Here is a 19772-nt window from a genome sequence, read left to right on the forward strand (position 1 = left end):
TAAGAAAATCTTTTAAGAGTTAAAGTGCATGTTTCTTCAAATTCTGTAAAGGTAAGGCAGCATGTTTACATATTTGCATGCCTCCCCGGTATCAGGCTTAGCAGCTGGATTCCCAGGTCACATCTGTAAGGGTTCCTGATGCTGGCTGATTCAGTCAGGCTGAACAGCAGTGAACACATGCCCTGCTATCGAGAACCGGAAATTCCATCCAGGCAGATGCTCTCCACATCCTGAGTTGTCTTTGACAAAGTGTTGGCCCAGCGTCATCCCAGAACACCTTTGGAGACTTTGCACTTCATATTAAAAACATATTTATAAGATTTATTATTTAAAATCTTGTTAATAAATAAAAACATCACCCAAAGAAATTAACCAGACCCAGAGTCTCTACAACTCCGTGAACTTCAATGCAATAGAAAAGGCATCACAGAAAGGATCTGAAGCTAACTTTTATTCTAGTTCTAAATCTGTCTTGGAATCTTTTTGTTGTTGTTGTTTTGGTGGTGGATAAGTACATGAAATATATTTGATACCGAAAGTAAAATAATTAATGCGAAGCTCCACTATCTCTGTTCTAAAATCCCAGAAACATATTTAGTAATTATATAGCTTTGTTAAATATCAGTATCAAGATACATAGTAGCTGAGGGCACTTGTCTGCACATTAGAACCTGGTTCTTAATGAGTGTTGACTTAACTTTAGCAAATTGTGAGGACAGAAACAATCCACAAACTTAAACCCAACACTCTCCCAGTTATTCACAGACTAATAAGAGGGACATGGAATTAAGGGCAAGCTACAAAGAAAGTAATTATAAAAAATATGGCAAATGCTTCATTTCTATAGAGAAAAACCAACCATAATATCCTTTGTTCAAAAGAATGGAGACGTAAAGAGACTCTACAAATTGCAGCCTGCTAACCCCGTCCACAACCTGCTGCACCAGAAATTGGGAGACAGTCAGCGCAGGAGATCGCTGTTGTCTACATGATTAATTTCTTACAGAAAAAAAAAGTTCTTTTTCTGTTTACCTGGGATTGATTTTTTCATAAACAAAAACAAAAAAAAATAAGGAATGAATGACAGAGGTAGGCAGTGCAGGAAAGGACAAAACCCACTAACAATAAAATTCCCAGTTTTGCTTCAAAGATATAGAAATAGGCACATTATTTGTTTACAGTCCTTACAGATTTAGAATGTCTGAGATTAAGAGAAAAAGTAAAAACAAGATTAATTACTTTGATTTCCTAGGGGAAAACTATAATTTCGTTTTCCTACCTCTAGCCTCTTCCTAAGCAAAGCAGCAACATAATTCATTCCCTCGGATGTTATAACCATTTGGAAATTGGATGAGTCACCCTTGGAGCAAGAAAGGAAAAAAAAAAAAAAAACCACCTTGGCTCTGTTCCTCTCCCATTTGACCTCCTTATAAGGACCTTTTTGAAGCTGTTAATCCAGTCTACCAAAATAGCAAACAACTAGTCTTTATTAAAGGTCAGCTGCGATGGCTTGGAGAATGGAGAGCCTGCTTCTGAGGGCTTGGGCGTGGTTTCCACTTCATCCTAGGGCTAAGAACAAGAGCTGCTGTTTGTTTTAGTCTTCAACTTGTGGCTGCTGTCAAGGCCTTGTGTAAACAAACTTGAAGGGCCATTTGGGCAACGCATGGACTTGACAGAAGCATGCTTGGAAATCCGTGGCTGAGATCTTACTGCCAGATGGCTCCTGGAAACACATACACACACACACACACACATGCACACGCACATGCACACGCACACACACCTACTCCCCTCTCAATATGATGATTCAGCAATTTAATGGCTCTTAGTGTTGGCAGCCGTCCCCTAGAATACATCTCCGAGGAAATAAAACCACAAAGGGCCAACAGTCTGACAGGTTCTGTATTTGGCACAAATCCAGAGCATGACTAAACATAAACCTTAGGCTGCAAAATGTGACAATTAGATATGTTCACACTGGCCATGTTTGAAAATAATAATAAGGAAAAGAATCTTCCAGAAAGAGAGGGGGAAGAAAAGCCAAGAAAGGGAGATGGAAGGGGAAAAGAAAGAAAAGAAAGAAAAAAAGGAAGGAAGGAAGGAAGGAAGGAAGGAAGGAAGGAAGGAAGGAAGGAAGGAAGGAAGGAAGGAAGGTAGGTCACACAATAAAGACAAAGATAGGTGGGACAGGAAAAGCCAAAATACCAGGGTCCAAGAACCAGGGTCAGGAATCTTACCAACTGGGTCTTCCTGAACATGTAATTTCTTACACAAAAAAATTGAAAAGTTGAAATACTTGATATTTCAACAAAAAATTAAAATACTTTATAAATATAAACCTTAGCCGGACGGTGGTGGCACATGCCTGTAATCCCAGCACTCTGGGAGGCAGAGGCAGGCGGATTTCTGAGTTCAAGTCTAGCCTGCTCTATAGAGTGAGTTCCAGGACAGCCAGAGCTATACAGAGAAACCCTGTCTCGAAAAAACCAAAAAGAAAAAAAAATGCCTTTCTGGATGAACTAGATGGTAGCAATTTGTGCCATGAAATTACTAACTTTCAAATTAAGACAAGAACAAGGCAGTGGTTTTGAGAAAGCTCCTCTTTAAGGACCAGCAATGGTGTTTTCTTCTCCGCCTGTAACCACAGAGGGTTCAGGCAGGGAGAAAAGCAGGTTCCTACTGCAGCACACCTCAGAAGGAAAATGAAAACTCCCCACTGAGCTGAAGACCAAGTGCCTGAGAAAGAAGCTTATGCAAAAGGTGAGATGGACAGGGAGGAAGCCGGTGAACAAAGAAACTAAGCGCTAGACAGGCAGATGTGCAGCGCTGAGATCTGCGTGGCTGCAGGAAAGAAAAGCTAGCAGCCTCCGTGTCTCTGCAGAACTCATGATGATGCTTCAAAGGCACAGTGGCTTCTTTCCCTTCTATGGCTCTCCAGTAGCACCTTTATTAAATTAAACTCCACCTTGAATGTGGGCTCTTCTGGGAAATACAGCTTTATCTGCATGAAATACCTGACTCAGGAGATTTGTGCTGTACAAAGAAATTGCAAAAAAGTGTTGGGAGACAGGATGCTGGCAGCAGGGACGAGCAGACTGATAGACTTATTCGAAGGATGAACTAAGGGGTGTACTGTGGTGTTGTCCCAATCTGCTCAGTTAATAAACAGTGGTAGCTATTTTTAAAAAAGAGAAATAAAATTCAAATTGTCACAAGGTGGCTAAATACTCCACCAACCTTGAAACACTGTTGTTGCACTGAGTTACTTACTAGCACGTATCACTAATTGTTCTCAGGGCCAAAAGGATATAGTGTCAAAAAAAAAAAAAAACTATCAGAGAAACACAAGAAGATCTTGCCACCAATCACAGCATAATAGGCATGCAAATGACCATGTAGTAACTCCCATAGCAATCAGGTTCTTCATTAATACTTGAAGAAAATAGTATAGTATATTGCATTTTGATAGCTAATTAGAGTAGTAAGTTTTAGGACCAAAATAATCAAATGACTGAATCTGAATATTTATTTTTTGTGTTGAGAAAAAGGCATTAGCAGAGATAGGTGAGTTGGAACAGAGGCAGATCCCTTTTTGACAGGACTGGTGGAAGAAAAGAAAAGCCGACCTTTAGGATTAGTTTGTTCCTTTGTAGAAACAAAGGAACTAGGCAAGACAAGCAATCTCTGTAGCAGACATAGGTGCGCATTCAGGCAGTATACACTCGATTCACCTTTAGATCTACACATAGACAGTAAACATAGTATCTGCTCTTACAGGTCAGTTATCTATGGACCCTTGGGTTTTTTCATGTAAATCCTTCTTGCACCAAATATTTGAATTGGTTTACCAAAAGCCATGAAATATAATAAAACAGTAAAAGAGTCAGGATGGAGGGAAAGAACAGCAGAGTAAAAAATACGATCTAGATGTCATAGAAACCCCGGGGCTGTGGCAACAGTATCCACTTTCTAACTCTGAATGTGAACTTCTTGAAGCAAACGCAGACAGAAATGTGATTCCTGCTGAAATTCCCAATGTCATTGAGACTGTATGGGTCCTTTTGTGTAAAGCACATAGCCATACATAACTTATGTGTAGTGTCCTGGGAATGAACCCAGGGCTGGCTAAAGTATAAAGCACAGCAAAGGGTACACACCATAGATTCAGAATGCTGGCTACCTCCAGGTAGGAGTGGGCTGTGGGCACAAGAAGGAAGCAGTGTCTTCACAGTCTGCCACTTTAGACGGGTAAGTACCAAAGGCGTTTCCTCCCTGATGATTCACTAAGCTGCATATGTATGTTTTTATAAACATATTTTGCATTCTTTAGATGTACTATGATTTGCAAAGGGTTAAAATTATATACATACATAATCCTTAAGATTATATATACAATGACAACCAATGAAAATCAAAGCTAGTCAGTCATTGCAAAACAACTAAATAAACTCCACTAAGATTTCTACAAGCTATAAAAGAAAAGAGAATTAGAGAAGAGTTATTAGTGAAAGAAAGAGTGTCCATGCTCTAGGCAGTAAGAATACAAGCAGGATGGAGCCCAGCAGCAGCTGACTTCAGTATCAGACACTCCCGCAATCAATGACGTCATGAAAACAGAGAGTAGAAATACTGTTTTTTAAAAATGCCAAAATTGTTACTGAAAATGGATTTTTTTCATTCAAAATATTTTGATTTTGCAAAGGCCCGCAGTGGGTGTTGACTCGATGTGATTTCTGCCCAATGCTCTGAATGTCAAAGTAAAGAAATCTAATGAAACACCAGTAGACAATGGGAGTAACTATGACTCTCTTAAGGTAGCCAAATGCCTCGTCATCTAATTAGTGATACGCATGAATGGATGAACGAGATTCCCACTTTCCCTACCTACTATCCAGCAAAACCACAGCCAAAAAAAAGAAAAGAAAAGAAAAAAATATTTTGATTATTGTTTATCCTCTCCCAGTTTCTTCCATATCTTCCCCACTTCCCCACACAATCAAATCCACTCTTGGAAAATTCATCCCACTGCATTTAACTATGCGCCAGGCAGAGTAGAGGCTCCAGGTAGCACAGTGGACAGTGCACAGAAGGGCTCTCTTCATTCTGTAGAGAGCAAATAGAGAAGCATGTGTGGACAGGTAGAAAAAGAGTATCAGAGAGAAGGAGTAGGATTGCTGCAGGGAGAGATGGTGTGAGTCCTCCAGAGCAAGAAGTTTGGGAACATCTGACCCCCCCTCATGAGAAGATGGATGTTTGAGGGGGGTGGAGGAAGGCCATGCCATTCACAAACATGGAGGGCCTGAATTCTGGATGTGATGAGCTGTAGCCGGGCACTGCCATTGCCTTAGTTATACCTTTTAAAGGTAACTGATTTTGTGGCAGACATAGATCAAAGCCAGGCCTAGATTTTATCTCTACCAGCGATCAGGGAAAATGTCAATGGAAACCAGTTACAATAAAGATGAAACCCACTTATGACCAGGATGCAAAGCTATCTCAAAAGTTTGCTCATGAATCATCCTAACATGTATGGGCTGTTTCCCGGGGCCATTGGTTCTTTTAGAGGAACTGTGTAGCTCTTGGATTTTCCCTCTCCAAACTGTAGGAGAGAGCAAGGCAGAAAAGGAAAGTCCTTGGAAGAGTTGAGCCAGCCCGACCTCAGCCTTTCCTGTTTTCTGTTGCATCAGTCCGTCTCCTGGCTGTTTTATATTAAACATCTTGAAGATAATTTGTGCCTGCTAGGTCTAAAGTGAATTGTGGAAAGAAAAGAAAGCTTTATCCACTACCAAAAATAATTTTGCATGTCCCATATGCAAAAATGACCAAAAGGCTGTGCTCATTTTGTGACATCTAAGTTGATGGACACTTTCTAATGTGAATACCATTCTTTGGAAGCAGTAGGCTCCAGCAATGGAGAATAGCATCATGTGGGGAGTCCGGGTATCTGTAGGAAGGTTAGCTAAGGATCCACATAGATACCAAAATATGTGGGTGCCCTAGACCCATGGGTAAGACAATGCAGGGTCCCTCTGCATCCTGTGAAATCTTCAGATATAGTTCACACACCTTATAATACTTAGTATAACCCAGTGCCAGTACAGTGGAGGAACTGTAACTGTTAGGCTGAGTCTAACAACAACGGGAGATGCCTTTAGTGTAGCTGATACAAAAACAGTTGAAAATGATGGTTTTCAGCCCAAGGCTGCTTGAGTCCATGAGATGGAGAGCAAGGCTGAGTGTGACTGGACCACACAGAGCAGTGACCCTCACTGAAAACAGATGGAATGCAACCTGTGAAAGACCAGGCTGAAGGGCCCTGAGTCACATCATCGAAACAAAAGCTGCGTATTTTGCCTTGCAGGCACGATTACATACGCAAAGCATGCAAAGTACTGGGAGGTGGGGGGGGATACTCCAAGGCCACAGGAACGGGGAATTCTGATCCGCACGCGTACTGTCACAGATGAGAATCTCCTTTGGAAGCTATTAACAGCCAGAGGAACTGGCTCTCGCTCTAACCAGGGTGCAGCAGGCCCATTTAACATTCTTGTCTAGTGAAACAGTGCAGGCCTTTGTGCCTGCTTCTAAATGCACATTTTTAATATTCAATATAATGCTACTCTTTAACAAACTCTTTACTCCCTGCCTCTCTGATGAAGCTTCCCGGGGTCTTTAAAGGGATTGTTAACCCAAGAATGGATCGCACTCTTTCTGCATGAGCAGGCCCAGAACCAGCCCATTAAGCTTCCCATCTTAACTCTGGCAGTGCAGTCCTCACCTCTGAGGAGATGCGCCAGCTGCTGGGTGAGGAGCTCCGGAGCCTCACGCAGGAGCTCCTTCAGCACCAGAGAGGAGGAAGACTCCGGGAACCCCAGCTCCTCATCACGCGGCTCTCCAGGGTTAATGACTCTGACAACTGCAGATTCCAAAGTTCTGTCCTCGCTGTAAAAGAAACAGAGAGGAAGAAGAGCTATGGCATGGCGTGTTTCCCCACTTCCGGGCATGATTCAGTCACGATGCTTTCCCCTAAATGGCCCAAAACATGAATTCTCACGACTGTGAAGAACGGGACCTAACGGGAGCTAGAGAGGCGCACCTGCAAAGCAAGCATAAGGAGCCAAGTTCAGATCCCCACGTAAAAGCCTGATGTGTTCCAGCTGTGGTCACTCCAGCACCACGAGGGTGGGTGGGTGGAGCTTGCTGAGGCTTGCAGTCAGCCTGCCTTAGCGGATCAGCAAAAACCGTGTTCGTTGATTGGCCTTACCACAAAAGATGAGGTTGGGAGGAAGAGATCTGATACGGATCTGTGGCCTGTATGACATTGTACACATTTGAATAGGTCCTGTTCACACACTCACGTACACACACTTACACAAACACACTCATACACAAACACCCCCCAACACACACAAGTTCACAAACATGCACATACACTCACACACAAACACACACTCACACAAAAACACACTCACAAACACACACTCATGCACTCTGTCTCACACACACACACACACACACTCACCCTGAACACACACACAGACACACACACAGAAGAGAACAGGACGTTATTCTGTGTGTCTTTATATGTTGTTTCCATTTATTATTGTCCCCAGGATTCCTAGAGTATTTTCATACCCCCCCAAAAGCTACTATTAATTATTTTCCTCATGACTAGAAACACTGTAGCTGTGTTGACCCTGTGAAGTGGGTTCTAGTAAGATCTTTTTACAAATGGGGAAACAGGCACAATGGGGTAAGGACTATGTTTATAGTCAGGGGAAAATCTGACACCAGTACCTATTCAGAACAGTCATTGAACTTCAGAAAGAAAAAAAAAATACCATATGCCCATGGTGCCTTCACCACGGATCTTTTAACTCAGACTGTTAATTAATTCATTCATTAAATTTTGTACTTTTTTATTTTTGGAGTGCTGAAGATCAGTCTCAGGCACTTTGCATGCTAGGCCAGTGTTTGTCCACTGGGACATCCCCCATCCCTCACCTCCTTCATATATGTAATAGAAGTGGATTTTCTCAAAAGTAGAAAGGTACAGAAAAAAAGCTACATTTTTCCTGACTATTCAAATATAAATGAGTTACAATAAAGAAAGTCTTCTTTTCTGTTGTATTCAGTTTTATAATCAATCACATCCCCAGAGTTTATAAACTCAATCTCAAGGTCAACTTAGCATTTTTCATTTTAAGTGGTGACAAAATTCTTCCCCAACTCTGTGTGGTCATGTCACATCATCGTTACTCATGTCAGTTGCATGAGTTGTCTTGAAAAAGTTAGACACGACTTTAGCCAAGTGCAGGATAACCAAGGACGCCCAAGCTACCTGTGATTTGGAGACTCTCTGAGTTTCCTCCAAAGGTCCAGAATGGTACCCCATGGCGGGGGGGGGGGGGGGGGGGGGGGGGGGGGGGAGGGGGCCAAGTGCTGAGGGCTCTAAGAGGTGAGTCCTGCCAGCAACCCTTAGATCACTGGGGACATGTCCTCATAGGGGGTCGGGAGATCCTAGGTTTTAGTTTCTACCTTAGTTCAAGGTGTGACTTTTGCTCTTCTTGCTGACAGACGACCCTCACCACAGTCCCAGACACTCTAGTGGCCTGATCAGGGATTGGACTCTTCAGAGCCCTGAGAAGACCGGCCCTCTCCTTACTTCCTACACAGCTTGTATCAGGGACTTCATTATAGTGATTTAAAAAAAAAAACAAAAAACTGGCAAATACAGCTGAGAACTAAAATCAATCCAAAACCTCACCCTAGAACATCCAGACTCTTGTCAACAGATGGTTGGTATCACTCAAAAGAATTTCATTGATTTCAAACAATTTAGGAATAAAGTGGCCCCCAGACTGTTTTCAAAATACCTGGTAACCCATTGTGTAACCAGTGGTTACCTAGCTTTACTTTAATTCTTTTGCAAATATGCTTTCTAAAAACTGATTACATTTAAAAAATTATTAAATATAAAGGTCTCATTCTAAGTATTCTAACGTCAAGGTTAATTGATGAAGGTCTTCAACAGTAGGCAAATCAGTGAACTATAAAGAATGAACGCTCCAAGCTGCAGGGTGTTTAGCTGGTGTTTCTTCACTCGATAGCAGTGCAGAGTGTATCACTGAGGTCTGTCTGTAATCACCTGTAGAGAGGGAATTTGTCTCATTCCTCTTCCTGCATCTCAGATCCTTCCCCCTGGCTCGTAGTTCCCTAAATGCCTCCAGAGGCAGCAGAGCTCTGATCCACACTCTCCACTGACTACATGTGGTGCCTGGGCAAACCCATCTGTGACACTGGACTCCACTTTTCCCCTTCTGTGGCATTCGACAATTGAGCTACGTGGAGTATCAACAGCCTGTCTTTCTGTTACCATAGAAAATGGAAGACCACGATGAAGTGATTTTCATGGCCCATTTCCCAGTCTCTCCCTTTTCTCTAATGAGATTTCTTTAGAATTTTTCTGTTTTATCTGGTTTCAATTTCTCTTACTTATTTTCAACATCAATACAAATGATCATTGGGACACTATAAGAGAATATCAATTCGGTAACTTTTACAAGAGCATTCTATTCAAAGACATCAATTTGAAATCTCAGTAAACATGGAGAACTGGCTTAGACCAAATTTTTTCATTAAAGAAAAAAATAATATGTTTTTAATAAAGTCCTTTTTATGATTCTTTTTTTTAAACAATATTAAGGGACATGGTAACAAACAAATGCCCAGAACCTTACAGTGGGTCTTACCTCCCCAGGGCGTGGCTGCCCACGAGCGTTAGTGACAGCTTCCCCTCATCGTTCAGCTGATGCAGGTTAATCTCATCTCGGAATATGTGGAACGATTCAGAGATGTTCAGCTCTTCTAAAATAAACCTTGTCTCTGTGAAGTAGCTGAATTCAGTTCTTGGGATATTGAGGACTGGCAAGCAGAGGACCCCAGGAGGGCTGACCTACAGAAGGAAGAAGTTACCTCAGCCACTGCAAACAGTTTTCCTCCAGCTAGAAGCTGATTGCTAATGTACAAGCCTTTTGCTCACAAAGAAACCATTTGACATCTAAAACAAACCTCCCTGAGCCCAATTACAGAGCACTTTCTCCACTAGTAAGAGGACACTGATGCTATATTTTAAATTTATCATTACATTTGTTTATTTCTGCTCCCATGCATGCGTGTGTGTGCACGTGCATGGACCTATGCACACCACAGCATACATGCAGAGGTCAGAGAGTAAGTCAGTTCTCTCCTATCACCATTAGGGTCCTCGTGGGAAAGCAGGCAGGGAGTCAGCTCTGACTGCTCACACTTCACACTTTTACCTGTTAAACCACCTCACCAGCCTAGCCATGATGCTTTCTTTCCTTTTGTTTCTTTAAACCTAAATTTTCACAGGCAAGCCTAACGGGAAACATTTAGGTCTTACTTTAACCCCTCATCGATTAAAAAAAAATGTATGTATGTATGTATATATGCATGTGTGTGCATATGTATGCAGACATATACATGTATACATACATTCAAACATACATATGCACACATAATCTCCACTTCATGGGTAGGAAAAGCATATCTCGATGGATTGACAAAAAGTTGGCAATTGGGACAGACTGAAGTGACACGAGAAGGTAGATGTGTTCCCACAAAATGGGACATTTGTAACCTGGGTTCAGTCGACACTGAACTGTAGGTAAGTCTTCCACCTCCTCATGTCATCTGGAAAACTGTGTGCTAGAGAATTGTGACATTTTTAACATGCAAACACTGTGTACTTAACTGGTTATTCAATTAGCAGTCAAGTTTAGCACATGTACTAACAATATTAATATATAATATATTAATAAACATGACTTCAGTAAAGAAGTCACACACACACTCACACACACACACACACATTTAAGTCTATGGACCTCTTATATAAAACATTTGTGGTGAGGCTGGAGACTGACTGTTCTTCTGAAGGTTCTGAGTTCAAATCCCAGCAACCACATGGTGGCTCACAACTATCCATAGTGAGATCTGATGCCCTCTTCTGGAGTGTCTGTAGACAACCATAGTGTATTTACACATAATAAAGAAATAAATCCTTTAAAAAAAAACATTCGTGGTGACCAGATGAAGAGGAGGAGGAAAAGGATTTAGATTCACAATAGATTTGCTTTTCTATATGAACAGAGTGAAGTATTTTAAAAACTCCTCCAAGGGACTGGCAACAAGGACTTCAGTGCCACTGAAAGACTGGGTGGGCATTGTAAGGCTTTGTTTCTGGATAAGAAAATAACCTTTCTTCTTCTGTCACCACAGCTCTATGACAAGCATGTGCATATTCCACAGCTCAACATCCTAGAGTCTGTCTCCCCTCTCAGCATTAAAAGGACAGGATTGTTTTCCTCTGCTGCCTTCCAAGACATAGAACAACCAGGCAGCAGTAGACATTAATAAATATTCACTGAATTAAACAAGTGAAACTGCCATTGTGCCCAAAACACAAAAGCGTCTCCAGCAAAGTGGGTTTTCTTTGCAGTGTAATGCTAATACTGGGTCTCAGCCCCATAATAATCATTAGTGCTGTATGTACGACACATTACTCTTCCCAATTAACTGACAGTTGTATCTAACTCCTGCAAGGGCAAAGGCATAGAATTAATACCGGAGGCAGGTATTAATTCCTGAGCTGTCCAAGCAGGACTTATTCTGGAGGTGGGATTAGAAAACAAGACAGCAGCCTTACCTCCTTGTCCAGTGAATTGGAGAAAGCTATTTTCCTTTCTGAGCCTTGGCTTTCTGTGTCTGTAGAATGGGGTTTGGCCTCTGTTCTACTCACCAGCGTGTGAAGGAGGTATGCAAAGCCACAGAGCCCTGAAGGCTGGGGTTGGTTCTTAGGAAACCTTTATAGCGGCATAGCCCACAAATAATAGACAAGGCTTGCCACGAGGAGACAGAAGCTTGGTGGCTTCGCTAGGTTTTCTACTGCTATGATAACCACAATAAGTGAAAGCGACTTGGGAGGAAAGGGTTTATTTCATCTTCTAGCTTGTAGTCCATCATCCAGGAACTCAGGGCAGAAACTCAAGGGAGGAGCTGATGCAGGAGCCCCAGAGGAGTGCTGCTTACTGTCTTGTTCTGTATGTTTTCTTACACAACACAGAACAACCTGCCCAGAGGGGACACTGCTCTGCTCGGTGGGCTGGGCCTCCCCACATCAACCACTAAGCCAGAAAATCCCCTAGAGACTTGCCTACAGGAATCTGAACGGAGGCATTTTCTCAAAGGAGGTCCCTCTTTCCAGATAACTGTAGCTTGTGTCAAGTAAACAAACAACAACCAAACAACAGCCACAACAAAGACACCCAGGAACCACAAAATCCTCCCTGTGCGACTCTTTGGTAAAATGACACATTTGTTTCTATGCTTAGCTAAAAGTCTCCAAAAGGAAGGAGGGCCTATGAGTCTGTTTGCCTGTATCTATCTACCCATCAACATCTATCTTTTATCACTCACATTTACCCTACCTCCTCTTTCCATAAAGCATACTCAGTCACGGTACAATAACTATAGTCGGTTATAGTAATATTATAGTATATAATAGTATATATGGTATATATACTATGTATATGTAGTATATATTAGTATATAGTATAATATATATGATATAGTAACATTATTATTATAAATTATTATTATATACTTTCTCTTAAACTGCACATCACCGATAGTCTTAAAGTCACTCCAGTCAACTGTCCTCTGGATGAACAGCACAGTGAAAGTAATAAGGCTTGCTTAATATGCACATCTTGACTCAAACACATTCATCTCCTCACACCAATTACTATTCTTTGCAAAAATTCAACAACTTGTAAGACAAATTTGATATAGAGCCCACATGTAGAGATCAGAATCCTTTAGCCATCATTTTTGTCAGCTGCCCTAAAGCAGTACTTGCCACCCGCAGCTCATTCTGGAAGACTGGGTTTTCATGTGAATTTAAATCACTCCAGATCAGCTATGCATTAGTATCAGGGGATCCAGATCCAAACAAAATTGAAATAAAATAAACCAGACTCTGGAAAATTAAAAAGCCCACGAAATAATACCCAAACACTAGGAACGCACATTTGAAAGTTTTTCAAGCAATAAAGTCCATTACTGTGGGCTGCTGGAGTTTATAGATGAGGAGTTTGAATACGACTTGTTAAAAGGCTTTTCCAGTCCCATGGGTAAGTCTGCGCTTCACAGAATAGAAAAAGTCTCTCCCTTAAGGGACGTCATCACTAGATCTAAAAGGTAACAACCAAAGACTTACAGAACCTAGACTGGATACGCCGTGCTCCTGCCTCTGAATCTCCAGCCAGTGTTCTGTGCTTCATGTGTTGTTCATATGAGTTGTTCTGCATATTTTTTATTCCCAAAGGCAAGGTCACACAGTATATGATAAGGGAAAGACAGAGCCCCTAAATCTTTCTTTTTTGTTACTTCCTTATATTCTTGTAAAAGAAGTCACCTACTATAACAATTTTTAATATGTTGTTTGAAACAGTTTTGAGAGGAAACTAGTAAGATATAACTAGAACAATATTTGCTATGCAGTTGGTATTCAATACATGCCTGCTGCTTACTCGATAGTTAACATTCTCTATAACAATATACCAGAACATGAAAAACGAAGTTAGTGGCTTCATTTTTGCTGTAAAATATTTATTCTTAAAGGATACAGAATCTGAGTACTAAGGATATAATTCCTTTTCCCTCACCTTGTCCAGAAAGTACGCGTATGTGAAGGCAGAAATGAGGGAATCCAGGTCACAAGACTTAGGTCCAATAACTGCATGCACCTGTTCCAATTGTTTACTTCGATCCTGAAACCAATAAAAAGAAAAATCACAATTTTACTTGATTCCAACCAATATAAAGTGGAAATTTTTCAATGTTTTTTTTAAAGTATGTTTGTCTATTGTCACACACAATGGCAGGAAATAATAAACGTGTAACAAAATTTCATAAAAACTGATTGCCATGTTTAACATGTTTATTTAAACCATTAAATTTTCAAGAGGAAAATAGCCCACCTTTATTAAGTCTACCTATAGGTCTTCTACCCATTCAGGAAGATGCGTTTGTACATATAGGTACATATACATACACTTATACTATAAACATATGTAACACACACACACACAAAATGCAAGACTACCTACAGATTAACTTCCTTTGGCCTATATCTCTGAGGAAGCATTTTCATAGTAAGAGATCATTTTGCTGTGAAGTACAGTTACACAGAGATCAAGGATCATCTCCCCATAGAAGACATGTTTCCTAGTTTAAGAAACAATGGGACTTTTTCTTATATTCTTCCCACACCGTGTAGTCAAACAAATACACTGTCTGGAAAGGCTGTATTTTTCCCTATGGTGTTCTATTATTTAGTGAATGAAATGTTTTTTGTTATTGTTATTTTATTTTTTCTCATTCAGAAAGAGACTTATGGGTTGCATCGTTGGTCTAGGACTCCAGATTGTATCCATTGCTTTTCTATGTCTGTACAGTCACCTTTCTAGAAGGGAACACATCCTTTCTTCTTTGTCTGTGTTTATTTTTCAGGTTTACTCAATAGTTATTTAAATTCTCTTATAGAAATCTGACATTCCTTTAAAATATTCAAAGAACCAAGTACTTCTAGAAAACTCCTCAGCAAATTGCCTGACACAGAAAATTATAAAATATATTAATATTATTTCCTTTTGTTTCTTTCGAGAAAGGGCCCCGGGGAGCCCAGGCTGGCCTCAGCCTCAATCTGCTGCCGATGCATGAGAACCTTCTGCCTTCTTGTGCCCACTTCCCAGGGGCCACAGCATGCTCCACCACGCTCACCATCAAATAGCATCTTTGCAGTACGGTGGCACCAGTACACGTGCTTGCTTCTTTTGCTTCTCATCTCCCTGTCTAAGGCTGACTAGACAGCAACTAGACAGCAACTGTAGAACTGCTCCAAATGGCAGGACCAGTCATGACTGTTCAACCACAAGCACTGAGGATTCCTTCATGTGTAGAAAAATAAATGAATGCATACCTAATAACCTAAGAGCCATCTTTCAAATGGACTTGGCGATTGGTTAGTATTTGTGTAGAGCTGGTGGTATTAGAATCAGAAACAAGCTATTAAACAATGAGGGTTTAGTCCAAGCACCAAGATGAAGTAAATGTTTTTGCATTGTTTTACTGTGTTAGATAAAGCCATGTCCACCCAAGTGTGAATAAGCTTTGAGTATATATATCCCACATCTACTCCGCCTCCTCATGTCCCACAACTTCCCATTAGTCCCCTTTGTTTCCCCAGACAGTTTCTCTTCTACTCTCACAACATCTGTACACATGCACTTTTATGAATCAATAAAAGATGAAGAAATTCATAAAGGATGTTGGGTAGAATCCGTTACAGAAAAAAAGCAGCAGAGATATTTCACGTAAACTATCCCTGGTAAGCCAAGTTGCTTCATTAAAACAGATTCATAGTTTTGATTTCTTTTATATGGATTTTTAATAAAACAACATGCTTAAAATGTGATACGAACCCCGAAGATGATCACTACCTCCCTCCCCAATCACCACCCTGTCTTGCTTGCACACCCTTCTCTCCTGGCTTCCTTTTCTAACCTCATAAATGGACATCTGGCTCACTGAACTGAGCATCCCCTGAGGGGTTAGTTCAGGTCTAGATATCAAAACCAAGACTACAAAATATTCCAGAAGCACCTAAGTAAATTTAGGTAAATAGAATTCCAGCCCATTACAGCACAAGCAAATGTATTAAGAAATCACATTCCTGTAAATGCTGCTCTTCCGAGAAGCTCAAAGGTCTAAGGAGACATTACCTCACTTCTCCCATATCTTGGGAGACAGGCAGTAGAAGGATCAACAAAGCTTTTTACAGGTCAGAGGAGCTTGTGATGGTGCCAAGCATGATTCCAGAATCTAAAGTCTGAGACCGTGAGAGCTGATTCCCCCACCCCTCTAACCATTCCACAATGCTTTAACGACTCTGTGTCCACTCAAGTGCACAGGGCACTAAGGGAAAAGCGGGATGGCGAAACATGCACACTGAATACAGAGGCACTGCCAACACTGGGGGATCGACACAAATGACTAATCTGCTCTCCTGTCTAGGCTTCGTCATTCCCTACACAGCTTTGTGTGCAACTTTGAACTTACACAAAAGAAGATGTGGTAATAACCGTGTGTTGATGCGTCTCCAGATAGAACCCTGGTTAGTACGTTACAAAAGAAAAAGCTAAATAAATGAGGGTTGTAACTCCAAAGTATGCTAGACCAGTTCTCACAGGCCAGGAGCCTTCTACAATAACTACAGTCTATTTCTTCTTCATTTAAAGAGACAAAGAACATATTTTCTTCTTGGTCAGAGCCATGGCAGATCGATGCGAAACCCTGGGGGCTCCCCCAGTGTTGCATGCCCTTTTGCATGTTCTCTTGTGCCTCTTCTCCTCACATATCACATTATTTCATGCTCATGGTCTCTTCTGATGGCATTGATCCATATGATGGCTAATATGGTAGTCAGGTGATAGGATCTAGAATCACCTAGAAAAAAGATGAGTCTCTGGGCATTTCTTATTGGGAGTTTCTTTTAGTAATAATTTGGTTTAATCAAGGGCTTCACTGATTCATGGTCTGAAAGTCCTGGTCTGAATAAGGGAGGTGAGCTAAACTCCAGCATTCATTCTTCTTTGTTTGCTGATTTGGGATGACCCGCGAGGCTTCAAGCTCCTGACACTATGATTTCTCCACCATAAAGGAATTTTATGAACTAAAATAAACACTTCCTTCCTTGACTTGCATCGGTCAGGTACTCTGTCATAGCAACAACAAGGGTAACCAAAACAAGGTACATCTGCCAAGCCAGCTCACACCAGTGCGAAAGCTCCAACCCTTTCTTCCTCCACCACCCTCCAGCCAAGTGAGAAGGGTTCGAGAAGCAATGGTACACTGGATTGAATGTTATCAGAGCTGATGAACCAAATAAGAAGGTAATGAGAGATATGAGCGCTGCTGAAAGATTAAGAGGATGCTTAGGTGAGCCTCTTTGAAAATCTGATGTTTGAGTAAAGATTTGAACCCAGGGAGTGGAGCATAAGGACATCACAGGCCACAGGAAGAACATATGCAAAGGTCCTGAGGTTAAGAAGGGCCTAACATATTCAGCAACTCATAAGTACATGCATTTCCCAAATGCAATTTTATTAAAGCAGCCATGACCAGCTTTAGCAAGTCAATGCTCCTTCCTTAATGATAACACATGCATAGCAAGCATTAGCAAATCCCAGACAAAGACTTACTGTTAATGCCTGAGCCTAACACAGACAGAAGAGTGAAAATCAGATAAAACATGTACTGCTGGTTTTACTGACTAATGCACTTCCAAATAGATTTGGATTGATTTCCATAATTAAGGCATAAAGAAAACACTGAACACACTAATACTCAAGAGCATGATTTGAACATGCCTTCAATTTCAAAGTACAATTTTATATGTGGATAAAATAAGACTTCTTACTGAAGTTAACTTCCTACTTCTTTTCAAAAGCCAACTAAGTACCTGCACATTCATTTTCCACTGCTGTTAGAGAAAATGGTGGAGGGTGCACTTTTAACCCTCCCCCCACCCATGGAAAGCAGAGGAACTGAGCAGAAGAGAGCTTCCAGAGCCTTCCAATAGGACACAGTTGGCTTGTTCTCAATGACTCTCTCTCAGAAATAAAGTTGCTCCTACCTGTAACTTTATCAATCCAAAATCCTATAAGAAACCTTTTCATCAAAAAGCCCTTGCTATACCATCATAGCCCATTCTCTGCCACTTTCTTTAAAACTCTGTCACTATTTATTTCGATAATTATTCATTTAGATGGATTCCAGATAAAAAGCTTTAACACACACGCGCACGCACGCGCACGCACACAAGCATACAAGCATGCACGCACGCACGCACGCATGCATACACACAAACACACCTGTAACCCCAGCACACCACCAAGAGATAAGAAACAGGGACAAGACAATAAGCTAAAGAGCCTGGAGTATGTAGCAAAGTAACAAAAAACAAAGGCGACCCTGTTTGAACAAGGTAGAAGGTAATAGGGCTGGAGAGATGGTTCAGTGGTTAAGAACACTGACTGCTCTTCCAGAGGTCCTGAGTTCAATTCCCAACAACCGCATGGTGGCTCACAACCATCTGTAACTGGGATCTAATGCCCTCTTCTGGTGTGTCTGAAGACAGCAACAGTGTACTCACATACATCAACTAAATAAATAAATCTTAAAAAAAAAAGGTAATAAACAGAACTCCCAAGAGTCTCTGACCTCTACACCTTCATTGGTATGTGTACACATACATGCAAATTAATTTTTTAACGAAGGTATTTTCCAATAAGAAATATATGCCTTCATAGGTCAGATATGATAAAAATGAATAAGGCAAAGGTAAATAATGCTAACACTCACTGTACACATTTTAAAGTTTTCCATCTATATTTATACTTATATGTAGGGAATGTCTATTTATGCTCATTACAGACTTAATTTTTCCATTACAAAATGATGCATCTTCATCTTTTGCTTTGTCATTTACCTCTGGCTATATCTCATTATGTACTGTAGGTGGCCTTGAATTCAGAATCTTTCTCCATCCTCCAAAGTGGTATGGTTGCAAGTGCGTACTGCCACAGCACCTGATTTTCATTCTCTTTAAATAGCTAATGGTGACAGGTGTGTGTGTGTGTGTGTGTGTGTGTGTGTGTGTGTGTGTGTGTGTGTGAAAAACACAATTCCTGGAAGTAGCATAGGTGACTAAAAAATCTCTATGGGGGTTTGGAGAGTAGACTCAGTGGTTAAGACCATGTGTTGTTCTTGCAAAGGACCTGAGCTCAGTTCCCAGCACCCACATGGTGTCTCACAACCATCCATAATTCCAAGGGATATTAATACCCTCTTCAGACCTAAAAGAGTACCAAGCAAGTATATGATACATCTGGCAAAACATTCAAACATACTAAATTAAAATAAATCTAAAAATAATTTGTAAACATTATGTTGCTAATTAGGATCTCTGGTCTCACTGGTCCACATTCAAACAATAAAAATACTAAAGGCTGGCATAGTGGTACAGACTTGTAATACTAGGAACGAAGGGGGCTGAAACAGGAGGACCACAACTTTGAAGCTACGCTAAGTTACATGGTAAGATTCTGTTTATGACGGCTAATCACTGTCAACTTGACTAGAGTTAGGTTTGCCATGGAAACACTTCTTGGTGTGTTTATAGGGGTATTCCCAGAAAAGCGCAGCTACAGAGAAGAGACTGACTGTGGGCATGGGTGATACCATGGACTGGGGTCCTGAACTGAATAATAAGAAGAGACCAGAGCACCAACCAGCATTCCTCCTGACTGTGAACACCATGTGACCAGATACCTCATGCTCCTGCGGCCACGCCTCCTCTACCATGATGAACAGTGCCCTCAGCTGTCACTCACAGAAGCCTTCCCTGCTTCTAGATGCTTCTGTCAGTGGTTTTGTCACAGCAATGATGAAAGTAATTAATTCATAATCTCAGAACAAAGCAGAAATGCAAAATTAAAATTCACAAACAAAATTAAAAAGTCATAAGTGACTAAGAGATCATAATTAGTTTCTTCTTGGATGGACACCTCAGGTTATGGGTAAAAGCAAACGCATTTACCAGAATCTACGAATACAGGATGCAA

The 19772-nt window shown here is 41.0% G+C and overlaps 1 protein-coding gene across 1 annotated transcript in view; it reads right to left on the reverse strand.

Moving 5' to 3' along the window:
- Prune2 (prune homolog 2 with BCH domain) overlaps positions 1-19772 on the reverse strand; it is a 278222-nt gene that overhangs the window by 220009 nt on the left and 38441 nt on the right. The window contains exons 2-4 of the mRNA XM_052188702.1: positions 13752-13856; positions 9753-9955; positions 6779-6942 (exon numbers count right to left, since the gene is read on the reverse strand). Coding sequence (XP_052044662.1) covers positions 6779-6942; positions 9753-9955; positions 13752-13856 — 472 coding nt within the window. The remainder of the gene's footprint in view (positions 1-6778; positions 6943-9752; positions 9956-13751; positions 13857-19772) is intronic.

The sequence above is a fragment of the Apodemus sylvaticus genome, chromosome 1, assembly GCF_947179515.1.
Source record: "Apodemus sylvaticus chromosome 1, mApoSyl1.1, whole genome shotgun sequence".
Lineage (NCBI taxonomy): Eukaryota > Metazoa > Chordata > Mammalia > Rodentia > Muridae > Apodemus > Apodemus sylvaticus.